General features: G+C 44.0%; 1 protein-coding gene across 1 annotated transcript in view; it reads left to right on the top strand.

Moving 5' to 3' along the window:
- The first annotated feature begins 766 nt into the window (after positions 1-766).
- Positions 767-14,552, top strand: part of LOC147106697 (inner centromere protein A-like) — a 47,438-nt gene continuing 33,652 nt past the window's right edge. The window contains exons 1-5 of the mRNA XM_086007747.1: positions 767-850; positions 4,540-4,726; positions 5,742-5,837; positions 7,253-8,019; positions 11,239-11,284. Coding sequence (XP_085863873.1) covers positions 4,602-4,726; positions 5,742-5,837; positions 7,253-8,019; positions 11,239-11,284 — 1,034 coding nt within the window. The 5' untranslated portion in view covers positions 767-850; positions 4,540-4,601. The remainder of the gene's footprint in view (positions 851-4,539; positions 4,727-5,741; positions 5,838-7,252; positions 8,020-11,238; positions 11,285-14,552) is intronic.

Below are 14,552 nucleotides of genomic sequence, written 5' to 3' on the forward strand. Positions count from 1 at the left end.
TTTGTAGCCAGCAATGTTCTCTTGCTCTGGAGCGCCTGCACAGCCAGCTCATTGGCTTTTAAATGTGAAAAACCGTGCATGAGTGGCATTTTGAATGGGCTGCACAACCCCTTAAAGGGGCCGTGCACACAAAAGAAATATTAAAAGGAGCATTGGCTATCCACTTGCTGGGACACAAGTAAACTGCAAGTATTGGCTACCCCAGGGGCACCATTAGATGCTTGGGGCAGAATATGAGGCTAATTTTAAAACTGGCTGGAAACAGTCATTTAGGCAATAGGTTCTCAAAATGGGATCTCTAGCCCAACGGAGGTCTGCTAGGAGATTCCAGGGTTTCATCACCTTATAAGATTTCTATTGTAACCTTGCACATTCTGCTGTTGTGTACAAATAACATTTTTGTAATACACTTTTCCTTTGGGTAGCTGATAATTGTCCTTCAGAAATAAGGACAGGAAATTCCTTAAGAGCTTCTCAGGGAGTCCCTAAGAATATTTACAAGTGGTCGTTGGAATTAAGTCAACATGTGTACTATATAACACAGAAAAATCTGCCAATTGAAATGAGGTGGGGGAAGGGGTGAAAAAAGGAAAAAAAAGTGATGTAATATCGCGAGATTTTCCGCTGCTGCCCGCGAGCTCGGTGCGGAGAAGTGCGACGTCGTGCGTCAGTTCGCGCGTCGATTGCGTCACGGCGGGTCGCCTCGCCGCGATTGGCTAGTTGTATAACTGACACTGGATTTAAAAGTTCAAACGGGTGCGAGCGCGCGCTGACCGGGGGACGGTGGTTTTGTGTCGGGCGGTTTGTGCTTCAGCGAACCCGCAGCGCTTGCTCTGTCCGGGAGCCTCCGGTAAGCGGCTGGGTCGTGTCTGTGTGTGAGGATGGGAGTGCGGGCCGGTTGCTGGTGACACGATTCGCGGCGGGTGAAGATGTTGCGATGGGTCCGGGTTCAGGCCAGGTTGTTGGGCTAACGCCTGATGTCTCTGCCTCCCCTTCCCCGGGCTGTGCTGCGGCAGGAGGGGCGGCTTCAGCAGCTCTCTAACCGCAGAGAAGGGTAAATAAGGACAGCAGGCGGCCTGGGAGCGCTGGGCCGAGAACCGAGAGAGAGCTGCCGTCTGTGCGCAACAAGTGAAGTGGGGATTGGGGTTTTGTCCGTGAGCTGTTGCAGGTCTGGCTTTAAATGTCCGGCGCGGTGAGGCCGCGGGGACAATGAGACACATCTGAGTTAGTTCCTCTCCAGGGGCGCTGTTTGGAAATTGGTTTGAGCCTTTGTGAGTTTTGAACTGCAACATGGCGCAGTGGCACTCCGATGTGTTGGTTACAGGCTTCAGTCGACTTGAATTTTTCACGTTAAATAAACATGGTATTTATCTAGTTTCTGACACATCCGCATTCCCAGTTTGGGTTCCGCCAAGACCACTCGGCTGCCGACCTCATTACAGCCTTGGTCCAAACATGGACAAAGGAGCTGAATTCCGGAGGTGAGAGTGACTGCCTTTGATATCAAGGCAGCATTTGACAGAGTGTGGCATCAAGGAGCCCTAGTAAAACTGAAGTCAATGGGAATTGCTGGGGGGTGGGGACTCTCTACTGGCTAGAGTCATACCTCGCACAAAGGAAGATGGTTGTGGTGATTGAAGGTGAATCATCACATCCCCAGGACATCGCTGCAGGAGTTCCTCAGGGCAGTGTCCTAGGCCCAACCATCAGCTGCTTCATCAATGACCTTCCTTCCGTCATAAGGTCAGAAATGGGGATGTTCGCTGATGACTACAGTGTGTTCAGTGCCATTCACAACTCCTCAGATAATGAAGCAGTCCATGCCTGCATGCAACAAGAGCTGGATGACGTTCAGGCTTGGGCTGATAAGTGGCAGGTAACATTTGTGCCAGGCAATGATTATCTCCAACAAGCAAGAGTCTAAACACTGCCTCTTGACATTCAATGGCGTTACCATCATCGAATCCCCTGCCGTAGATATCCTGGGGGTCACCATTGACCAAAAACTTAACTGGACCAGCCACACACATACTGTGGCAACAAGAGCAGGTCAGAGGCTAGGTATTCTGCGGTGAGTGTCTCACCTCCTGACTCCCCAAAGCCTTTCTACCATCTACAAGGCACAAGTAAGGAGTGTGATGGAATACTCTCCACTTGCTTGGATAAGTGCAGCTCCAACAACAGTCAAGAAGCTTGACACCATCTAGGACAAAGCAGCCTGCTTAATTGGCACCCCATCCACCACCTTCAACATTCACTCCATCCACCACTGGCGCACCGTGGCTGCAGTGTGTACCATCTACAAGATGCAATGCAGTAACTCGCCAAGTCTTCTTTGACAGCACCTCCCAAACTCGTGGCCTCTACCACCTAGAAGGACAAGGGCAACAGGTGCATGGGAACACCACCACCTGCAAGTTCCCCTCCAAGTCACACGCCATCCTGACTTAGAAATATATCGCCATTCTTTCATTGCCGCTGAGTCAAAATCCTGGAACTCCCTCCCTAACAGTACTGTGGGGTACCTTCAGCTTAAACATCCACTCCCTCCACCACCGGTGTACCGTGACTGCAGTGTGGACCATCTACAAGATGCACTACAGCAACTTGCCAAGGCTTCTTCGGCAGCACCTCCCAAACCCACGACCTAATCCACCTAGAAGGACAAGGGCAGCAGGTGCATGGGAACACCACCACCTCCAAGTTTCCCTCCAAGTCACACATCGTCCTGACTTAGAAATATATCACCGATCCTTCGTCGTAGCTGGGTCAACATCCTGGAACTCCCTACCTAACAGCACCATGGGAGTACCTTCACCACACGGACTGCAGCGGTTCAAGAAGGCGGCTCACCACCACCTTAAGGGCAATTAGGGATGGGCAATAAATGCTGGCCTTGCCAGCGACACCCAGATCCCATAAAAATGAATTTAAAAAAAAAAAAAAAAAAAAAAAAAAAACCCCATCTGAGTGCTGGTACCCTCATTACTATTTTACTTGTGATTGGCAAATACTTGAAATGCAGCTGGCTGAAACCATTTTTAATATGTAAAATATTAATTTAAGTTGTGTGGTTGTGCTTCTCTCCACATTACCTCGGCACACAAGCTTGACAATTGATATTAACAATCGGGAACAGAACTGTGAGTTGCTTTGTTTTCCCCCCAGCTGCTGAGGCCAATTAAAGAAGAAATAACTTGATTTTTGTATTCCCATTCACCAACTCGGGACATCCCAAACTGCTTCACAACCCAGGGAGTACTTTTGAAGTATAGTCACTATTGTAATGTAGGGAAATGTGGTAGCTAATTTTTGCCCATTAAGGTTCCTCAAACAACAATGAGATAATGACCAGAACCTTTTATTTTGTTAGTGTTGGTTGCTCCTTTATCACTGGACCTTTTGGGTCCACCTGAGGACAGATAGGGTCTCGGTTTATTGTATCATCTGAAAGACAGCACCTCTGTTTATGCAGCGCTCCCTCGCGACCGCATTGAATTGTCAGCCTAGATTTGCTCGAGTTTCTCAAGTGGAGCTCGAATCGACGACATACTGGCCCGGAATTTGCAGTGGGTGCTAACAGAGAACCCCTTTGAAACTGACCAACTCCAGAATGTAGTGCATGTACATCCCAACGCGGAAATCCTGAAGTTGCGGTTAGTCATTCACGGCTCCGACATTGGCTCTGCTGTGGCCCCCTGCCCCCCCCCCCCGCCACAGCTGGCAATCAGTGTAACCTGTGAAATCAGGGAAACTGACAAACTTTGGCTCTTCTGTGGTAATACTGCTGTTAAATACCCCATTAAAAGTTAGAGCCTTTTGGATTGGGTGTAACTGTGGTTTTAACAGCATATTGACTTCTAAACAAACATTTATGGCCCTGAAAAGCTAATTTTAATTTTGTGGCATGTCCAATTTAGCTATTAAAAATTAGAATTTTGAAGAGACTTTACATTTTTTTATTAATTTGTTCATCTTTTTCAGGTTTACCTTTTCCCCATGAGAGCCTCAATCTTTGTTTTGCTGTCTAACATTTTTAAAAAGTTAGAATCAAAGGAGCTTACTCTTCCTGGTTTGCAGTCTTGAGAATTCTGCATTCTGATTGGCTGCTTAGCTTGTTGACATCACAGCAGCTCACATTAGGGATTCCCCATTAACTTGCGCTGGTTTCAATTGCACGTTTGGAAAGCCAAACTTCTTGCCGCAGAGATCGAGATCTTTGTGGAAAGCTTACTTCGTGGCCAGCGGCGAATGCCTTTACTTTGCTGCTGACCACAAATTCCAGGCCACTGACTCAGACAAGAGATCACCACTGAGCCAAGGCTGACACTAACTTATGCTTCAACTATTCCCCAGCTGTGATTGGCTAACTCAGCACTGATATTATTCAATTGGTAATGACTAATGGTTCTTGAATGATGTGATGTTTCTCTCTTCATTAGGAACACTGTCACATTTTATATTGGCACAATATACAAAATATGTTTTACACTCCAACTTGAAATTTAAATCACTTAATTTTGCCTACTCTGTTGCCAGCTTTTAAATCTCCTCTTTTCCTGCCATTCGGGCACATCAAGGCTTCGAGAACAGCAATTGCAATGGAGGACACTGATGACATGCTGAAGCTTTTTGGTGAAAAACTCAATGCTGTTATTGAAGATTTCAAAGACAATGAAGTATGGCTGAAAGAAATCCAGGAGGAGGCCAAGAAGATGTTTATCAGGTAAGAGTTGTCCTGGGATATGGCAAGCTTCATCTTAGCCACTGTACCTCTTGTTTGATATACTGTCTGTTTAGTAGTAGTCAAATATAGAAAATTGCTCCCTGAATGGTGAGGCTGGTTAAGATGGCTGAGCCCCAAAATTGATCCTTGAATCTGCACTGATCTTAATTGGAGTGGAAGATGGGGACGTTCTGGTTTGGGGAAGGAAAAAAATCAGCCAGAATTTGTGATGACTGCTATCCAGTGACTCCTGCTGAGAAGTGTGTGGATATCTGGTGCGACAGGATTAGGTCTGGCTCTCGTATAACTCCACAACTCACTTTTGACAGCCAGCTTGTCTGGTAGCCTATTCAGTGTTGTTCAGATCAGTGAAACTAGCCATGTCATTCAATTGATAACATGCAATGTATTTGAAAATGTGACTAACCATTTCAATATAGCTAAGGAAAAAGCAGTTTTTATTGATGGCCTTTGTTTCAATACATAAAAGGATTTTGAATTATGCTTCTGTGGCTGAGTTTACTTTAGAGTTCAGTCACTCTTGGCTAGTTTGATTCCAAGAAGTGCACCTCTACTTTCAAGATACAATGTATGTTGAGACAGATGGGAAAGAAGCACCATTATTGTTTAATATATTGAAGCATAGCATTGTTTGTAACTTAATGCAAGTCTACTGTTTTGTAGTAAGTACTTGTTCTTGGGCTAGAACCAACTGACAGCTTATTTGACTTCTTGGAATGTAGCATGAGATTGAATATACTTTGAGACTCAAAGTGCAGTTGCAAGGGTTCTCTGTTCAGTCCCTAGGTCTTGGTATAGTATTGAGCAAGTAAAAATACACTCTGCTATCATGGGGAACGCAAGATCCACCTACAGAAGTGGAAGGTAAACTCAAGTGGAATATCTAACATAAAACCCCCAAAACATAATAGGAACATTGGGCAGAGACGAGTGAGTTTTACTACTGTGCTTTAGCTGGTTATTTCTATACAAATTGAAGATGTTTTTTTTTCAGTGATTTTAATGCAGAACCTGAGTTGATGCCAAAAACACCTTCAGAGAGAAAACGGCGAAGGAGACGCCCATCTGTGGCTCAGGATGCCAATAAGAGGTAAGGGTATCAATGGGTGTTTAATGACGTGAGATACAGCTCAACGGCATCAATCACCTGTACGTTCAATACTGGATTTATATGATCTAATCCCTCGGCCTTTTTTATTTTTATTTGAAAAGTGTATTTTTTTCAGGCTATGGGTGATCTGGTGCTGACTCTGAGCAGTCTGCTAGATGTTAGACTGGTTTGGAATAACTTTTTTTATTAAAATTTTGTGAACCCTGGGTGGCTGCATGAAAATGTAAACTATATACAGGGTACAGAAGTTGCTTCGCTAACTGCAGTAATAACTTGTAGGTGTGAATGAGTTTACTTGAAAGATCAAATGCCAATAAATTAGAAAAAGAATGGGTGGTGGGGGAGGGAGAGAAAGTCCAGTTTCATTATACCCTGTACTGTGACGTCAGGGAGAACTAAGATCCTGTCCAGTTCAACAAAATAACCCTCTTAGTTAAAAGTCAGTTAGAAACGTTTCATGCTTAACTTCCTAAACATTTTGGGATTCTAATTGATGGCTTAGTTGGCAAGTAACATGGAGGTAAAGTTTCTGCTTTGGACACAATCGGCAATCAGGGCGCAGGTTGCGCCCAAAATTGCGGCAATTTTGAGAAGTTTTTCCCCTCTGGGCCCACTCAAACTCATTTGCATATTGCCAAACACAGTCTGCCATGAACCTGTGCAATCTACAGCTTTTTACAATGTAATTAAAAAAAAAAAAAAAAAATTGCTTTATAAATTTTAAAATATATATATTTGAGTGGCTACTTGGTGACGTTTGATTAATACAGCCGAAAATGGGTTTATCGCAAAAAGTAAGCATTTTAATCAGTGCCAACCCACCACCTGTGAGTAACCTGATTTTTAATGACTTTAAAAGAAGAACTATACAGACCAGCAGGTGTCTGACTTGATTTACAGTCTCTCTTCAGATTGATTGACCAAAGTGACCCTATGGATGAAATGGACTGGCCTCAATGCTCCTGAGCCCGTTGGGGAAGGAGGGGGAACAGTCGATGTTCCTGCTCCTGATCGTTATCTAGTGACTTGTACTACAATGTGTGCAGGTGTGGATGTTTGGTGAAACCAGGATCTGGCTTGGATGTGATGACCTCCATGATAAAATAGTTGCAGGCACCACTGTTTATGCTGTCCTGTGGGAGAAGTACTTGGCGGCTGCCAGCTCCTGTGGAACTGAGCCAGTGTCTTTAGAAACTTGGGGAAGGGAGGAAGGTCCCTAACCCCATTTAAAGAAAACACAAAATTACAAATGACATAGATGAATCCTGATAAATTGTCATTCTTCAGTAGTTTGATTGTAATTGTCTGAGATGAATTTTGCTACTCGTGAGAGTTGTGCCTCAAAGCAAATCTGCTAGTTGTTCAGAGATATTTTAAAATTTTTATTCATCCAGGTTTTCTCGAAGCAGAAAGCATTTAAGGCGTTCTTCAATTCAGCGGACAAAGCTCAACCGTAGGGTTTTTGAGGAGGATAACAGTGGCTGCAATAAAATAGCCGAGGAGCAGGCGCATCCTGTACGCCTGACACGAGCAGCAGCAGCACGTGCAGTAGCGACTGCCAATCTAGAAACTGAAAAAAACAGTGAGTCCCCTATTGTTCCGGTTAATGGTCAAGTGCTATTGGTTATGCTGTCACTGAATGACTCTAAGAGTGTGGAGCTGCACCAAAAAGGTCAGATGGCCAACTTAGCCCCAACTCTGCTCACTTCTGAAGATGTGAAATTGCCCCAAAAGGCATTTGAGGCAAAACCACCTCCTCCAAGTGGACCTGTTTTGGAAACGTTGACTCCTGTTGCCACTGCAGTGATCCCCAGAAGCTCAAATCGTGCAGCAACCAAGATGAAAATAGCAGAGGCTGTTGCTTTTAAAGGAAATGGTGTGGATAGAGAGTCTGGTTTAGCTGGCCAGGACTTGAATGTTCTGGGGGTGCCAGCTGCTAGTGAGAACTCCATCTCTGAAAATGAAAACCAGACTCTTCATCGAGCTATCCGTAGATCAGTGCAGAAAAGCAGTGCCAGCCGCCAGTCCAACTGTGTTAGGTTGGTGGATAAATATTCATTGAATGTTCAACGGACTGCCGTGGTACAGAAATCCATGAGAAAATCATTGCGTAAATCCATTGTTAGGAGGAAGAGTGTGCTGGAGTCCTCTGCTTCCAACTGTGAGTATAATTGTCTAAAGAATATTTACAATGTATTTACAATTTACACCTTGTATTCTGGCTGCAGAATTATATTTAGAACTCTACCTCTTATTATATTATATATGAGAATGTAGTACAATAAAATTGCACTTCAGATGAAGAAAAACATATATTGCAGCCATGTGTGTGTTGAGGGTGGACCTGCCAGGGAAAAGATGCTGCAGCTTGTAGTGAGTTGTCTATTGCAGCAAGCCCTTTCTCTCCAGTGCTCAGGCTGAAGAAGCAATGACCTGGGTCTTCTGGGATCAAGAGACGAGTCGTATTCCTCATGATCTCTCAGAATGGCTCAATGGGGAGGGGATGGCCATAATGTGGGGAGGAGGGTGCCCTTCTGTCCAATGCCCCTCTAGCAGTTATTTGGTGAGAAGTGAAGGAATTTTTGGAGGATGTGTGGCTGTGGTATGTACAATGTATAATTTTTAAATTGGCATTCCTGCATTTTGTTGCAGGTGATGTTTAAGGCCTGACTCCATACATTTTCCCATCCTTTCCAGGGTACTGACCCTCCTTTACTAAACAATTAACACCACCCCTCCACTCCCTTAAAAAAAAAAAAAAAAAAAAAAAAATCCATGACCCTCTGTCCTTAAGAACTACTGCCCCATCTCCAACCCCTCTTTCCTCTCTCGTCCTTGAATGAATTGTTGCCTCAAGTCCATGTCCATCACTCCCCTTTCAAATTGCCAGTTAGGTTTCTGCCTCTGCCACAGCACCAAAACAGCCTAACCCAGGTCACTGACTGTGGTGCATTATCCCTCCATGACCTCTCTACGGTCTTTAACCGTAGAGATCCCACTATCCTCCATTATCTGGCTCAGGGGGACTGTCATTGCTTGGTTTCAGTTGTCACTCTGGCTATGATTAGATAGGTATTTCCAATAATTGCATCTCTTCCTGCCTTCGCACAGTTATCTCCAGAGTGCTCCAAGGATCTACCCGTGGCCCCTTCTGTTTTTTCATCTACATGCTGCATCTTAGTGACATCATCTTGCAGAGATGTACGCTGATGACACCCAGTTCTATATCTCAATCCCCTCAGACTGCTTATCTGACCTCGTCAAATAAGAACATAAACAGGAGCAGCAATCGGCCATAATGCCCCTTGAGCCTTCAGTAAGATCATGGCCGAACTTCTACATCAACTCTACTTTCTTGTCCTATCCCTTGACTCCCTTAGTACCCAAAAATCTGTCGCTCTCGGTCTTGAATATACACATCGACTGAGCATCCACAGCCCCCTGCGGTAGAGAATTCCAAAGATTCGCAAACCTGAGTGAAGAAATTTCTCCTCATCTCAGTCCTGAATGGCTGAGCCCTTATCCTGAGACTGTGACCCCTAGTTCTAGACTCCAGCCGGGGAAACACTGTCTCAGCATCTACCCTGTCAAGCCCTCTAAGAATTTTGTGTTTCAATGAGATCACCTCTCACTTTAACTCCAGAGAGTATAGGCCTATTCTACTTGATCTCTCCTTATAGGACAGCCCTCTCATCCCAGAAATCAATCTGGTGAACCTTTGTTGCACCCTCTCAAAGGCCAGTATATACTTCCTTGGTTAAGGAGACCAAAACTGTGCACAGTACTCTGGGTGTAGTTTCTCCAAGGCCCGGTATAATTGCAGCAAGACTTCCTTACTCTTAGACTTTATTGCAAGGGTTGGAGTACAACATACTAAATTAGCCTTCCTACTTGCTTGTTGTACCTGCCTATTAACTTTCTGTGATTTGTGTACAAGGACCCCCAAATCCCTCTGCATGCCAACATTTATTAGTCTCATCATTAAAAAAAAAAATTCTGCTTTTCCATTCTTCCTACCAAAGTGGATACTTTCACACTTCCTGCTCCTCTTTGCATCCTGCTCACAAGTTTACTTTCCCACTTAGCTTTGTATCGTCAGCAAACTTGGATATATTACACTCATTACATTGATATAGATTGTAAATAGCTGAGGCCCAAGCACTGATCCTTGTGGCACTCCCCGAGTTACACCCTGCCAACCCAAAAATGACTCGTTTATTCCTACAGTTTTTTGTCCGTTAACTAATCTTAAGTCCATGCTTATATATTACCCCCAATCCCATGAGCCCTAATCTTGTGTAACAACCTGTTGTGTGGCACCTTATAGAATGCCTTCTGAAAATCCAAATGTACTACATCCACTGGTTTCCCTCTTCTCTACCCTGCCAGTTACATCCTCAAAAAAATCAGATTTGTCAAATCTGATGATTTCCCTTTCATAAAACCATCAAATGAATTGAAGCTTTTCCCCTTCTAAGCATTAGGAAGATCAAAAGCATTATCTTTGGTCCCCACCACATCTCTGTACCCTTGTCAAGATTCCATCCTCTTCCCCAGCTGGTGTCTGAAGATTACAACCATGGCATCTTCTTTAACTCTGAGCTTATGACCCCATAGACTTTCCATCAGAAAGACTGCCCACTTCCATCTCTCAAACGGCCTGCCTCCACCCCAACCTCCGCTTATCTGCCTCTGAAACCTTCCTTCATTCCAATGCCATCGCCAGACTTCATTATTGTAGTACTGTGCTGGCTGGTCTTCTGCCCTCCATAAATTTCTTGTCTTGCACCATCCCAATTGCCCATCACCATGTCCTCTCTGACCTACATTGGCTCCTGTATTTATATAAATGCAAGTTATCAGTCTTGTATCACAGTATGTTACCCGGAATAAGTGGGATTGCTTCAGGCACAAATAATCGTCACGAGGAAAGTCCACAGCATTGGGTTGTTTTCAGATTCTCTTAGGGTGTGATCACTGCTCCCCAGATTGAAAAGCGATGTTTTGTCGCTGTGGATGGTGTGATTTTTGGGGGATGATTGAAGATTTTGATGGTTATGTATGGCCAAATTGGGGGAGGAAGCCATCAGCGTACAATAGTGTGCAGGGCGGTTGGGGTGAGGGTCTTGGTTGGGAAAGCTGCCCATTTTCTTTTCAATTGGCAATTGGTTCCGATTATGCTTCCTTGTATTTTTTAATAACCCATATGATATATTGTGCTAGGGACTTGGCTACCCAGATGCTGCAACTGACTTTGAATCCAGATTTGAGAATACATGTTAGTTCAGAATTTTTGATTCAATTGATCAGAGTGTTCACTTTTTTTTCAAAACCTATATATAATTTACTTATTTTGGTAATATGCCTGCCTTTTCTCTAGATCCAAACTGCACAGACAAAATGAAAGGAATTGGTGAGGAAAAATGGTAAGAGAATTTTACTGGAATGCATGTCTGATGTTTGTTGCTCTGAGGTCTGATCCTTTAAAGTTCTTTTAAATGGGTTAAAGCCAAGTACAGCAAATGTACACCTTCCTGACTGGTGTATCCTACCCAGAGGGATCTCTTGCAGAAGTTCTTTTGAATTATCCCTCCTTTTCTGAAGGTGGTGTCAAAGTTGGACATAATTTAATGTGAGGTGGTTGCCTTGCCAAGTGTCCAATCTTTGTGTGGGCATCTGGAGGGACAGTTCTACAAGTGCTAGCTGCTGGTCAGTATCTTGTCAAGTAATCATTCCTTGTTTGTGAGCCCAGGCAGTGAGTGTTGCAGGCTGTTGGAGCATAGGCGGTATACTGATTGTCCTTATTTGACATTGTGGAGAGAGACCCCTGTGTTTTTTCTCCTCCAATACTTTCCTAAAACAGGATCACTGAGGCCAACTTCACTGACCCTATTTCTTCCCAAGCAGAGATCCAGTAACCAGCTTGTGACATTAACTATTCACTACAATACAGAATAGCAGGCTCTGATCTGATAATTCAAGGTTTGGAGTTTGTAATTGATTTAAAAAGCCTGATTGTTAAATTAAAATATTGCATTCTAATGAATGTAAGCAGCCATCTTGCTGTTGGTGTCAATATGATGAGATGACGCTCTTCAAAATTTGAGACTTGATGTCTGTAAAGCTTTGGATTTTAAAGTCAATCACTGGAGTCAGTTATTGGACCTCCTTATTGTATTGTAGTGGCAGTGGTCGATTTGTCTATTTATCTGTTAATGATGTGGAGAGCTGATCTGTGCAAATGTTTACACATCTCTTCGAGCTGCTAAGCTAACCTGCAGGAAAATAGTCAGTTGTAAAGTGTTTTAGTCTGTTTATACTGATCATAAATATTACTAATTTGGTTAAATGTGCTTGGGTTGTTCCTGGCAGAATACTGTGAGCACTCAGTTTTATGTAATGACTCAGTAAGTCATTGGGCTCAATGTACTATAGTACAGTAATGAGTCATAGCCTAAGATGCCTCTGAGTGAGATGGGCAGGGAAATTATGCCCGATCTTCTGGCCAGTATTTATCCCTCAGCCAACATCATTAAAACCGACGATCTGATCATTCGCACATTGCAGCAGTGATTACACTTTAAAAGTACTTCGTTGGCTGTGGAGAGCTTTGGGATGTCTTGCGGTTGTGAAAGGCGCTATAGAAATTTAAGTTATTTTCTTTTATGATGATCCCAGGTCCATGTGCTAGAGTAAATACTTTGTTAATGGGGTGCTGCAAATGACCTCCACTTCATTGAAAGAAAAGAGAGACTTTCATTTATATAGCACCTGTCATGACCTCAGGATGTCCCAAAACGCTTTACAGCCAGTGAAGTACTTTTTAAAGTGTAGTCACTGTTGTATTGTAGGAAACACGGCAGCCAATTTGTGCACAGCAAGCTCCCACAAACAGCAAAGAGAAAAATTACCAGATAATCTTTCAGGGATATTCTAACATTGAGTTAGAAAGGAGGAATGATTGACTGGGCTCCCCTCCTTGGATCACCATGATGTGACAAACTCAGAAGTGGATGGAATGTGATTCAGCTGGGATGTCCTGTAGCCAGACGACATGGGCTGAATAGCCACTTAGGTGAGGTGTTTAGGTGGCTGTTGATATCTGTGCTGCTGCCGGACTCTCGGCATGCATCTGAGGTGGGGGTTGGGAGCAAGAATGGCACTTTGGTTCAGGGTTACAATGTAGGGTAGTCTTTTTTGGATTAACTGTGTAGTATGTACAGAATAGAATTGATTTTTAGCTGCAGATTTTGCATCCCAGAGCAGGAGGGAGTGGGGCTAATTTGATAGCTCTTTCAAAGAGCCGGCACAAGCATAATGGGCCAAATAGCAGCCTCCTGTGCTGTACAATTCTATGGAGTCCAGAGGGGCGTGGGGTCCGATATCCAACCTTGAGGGGTGGGGCTGGGAGGCAGCACACTTGTTTGTCCTGGCCCACAAGCAGTGCTGTGAAGGCACTTGCTTTCTCCCCGAAGCTGTCCTCCCCTCACATCAGCTACTGGGTTTCCCAAGGCCTGGCCACCCACTCTAAAACCTGCAGGTTAAACCGGAGGCTGCCAGCCTCACTAAAATATTTTAATTACCAACCTGCCTCCTGGGAGTGGGTTGGCTGCCCCCACCCCCCCGTCCCGTCCCGCCTCCGTTAAACCAGGAAGTGGGCAGATTGGAGGCGGGTTCCTAACACGCTTGGAATTTTACCCGATTAACCCTGCACCCAGTCCCACGCGCTCACTCATGTTCCCCCATGCTATTTGTTGCACCCTTTCACTTGAAATTCTGGTATTTGTGAAATTGTATAGAAGGGCCAGACTGCTGCTTCTACTAACACTACTGAACAATGAGTAACTTGTAAACCCTTCATGGCGGTTTCCCTTCTTTTGCTTTTGATTTTAAAATTTAACCCAAATTTCAGACCAATCATAGAAATTTACAGCGCAGAGAGAGGTTATTGGGCCCATCGTGTCTGTGGGCTGAAAGAGCTATTCAGCCCAATCCCACTTTCCAGCTCTTGGTCCGTAGCCCTATAGGTTACAGCACTTTAAATGCACCCTGCTTTACACTCTTCACAATTTAAAAAGTTACAAAAAACTTGCCACTTTGGAAATGGGACCTACATAGGCTTCTGGGTTGAAAACTCTCTGAAGCCTTTTTTCAAATTCTTTCACTGGAATTGCAAAACTCTAATATTGTAGCTGGTATTTTAATGCCAGAGGTGGCTAGGCAAATCCTAGACTCACGTTTTACAGTAAAACAAAGGAGGTTTCTGCAGGAAGTTAACTAGGCATGTAAACAAGAATCCATGGTAATTTAATGTTTTTAAAAAAAAAAAAAAAAAAAAAATCCCTCCCAACACAGTTCCTTGAGAGCCAGACACCTTGAACAGTGTTTGAAGTGACTGTTACAAAGCTGTATAACCGATCACATTGCACTTCTAATGCCAATGAGTGTGCATGGGAATGGAATAGATTTGGGGAGGGGACCACAAAAGTAGATACACAGCCTCCTCCCCTTGTTGAGATTTCTGTTCAAACAGCAAAAGGTGGCTGGATCCGAACAATGTCAAATGTGCTATGGTAGGAAAAACTAATTTTAAGATATCTTTTCTAAACATCTGGCCAATGGAGCGGTACCAGGGTTTGGAAAAAGCAAATGGATGGGGGTAGTTTTCGCTTTGGCTGCAATCGGCAATCTGGA

Source organism: Somniosus microcephalus, chromosome 15 (assembly GCF_052327205.1).
Source record: "Somniosus microcephalus isolate GS21.2 chromosome 15, FLI_Smic_1.0, whole genome shotgun sequence".
NCBI classification, from domain to species: domain Eukaryota; kingdom Metazoa; phylum Chordata; class Chondrichthyes; order Squaliformes; family Somniosidae; genus Somniosus; species Somniosus microcephalus.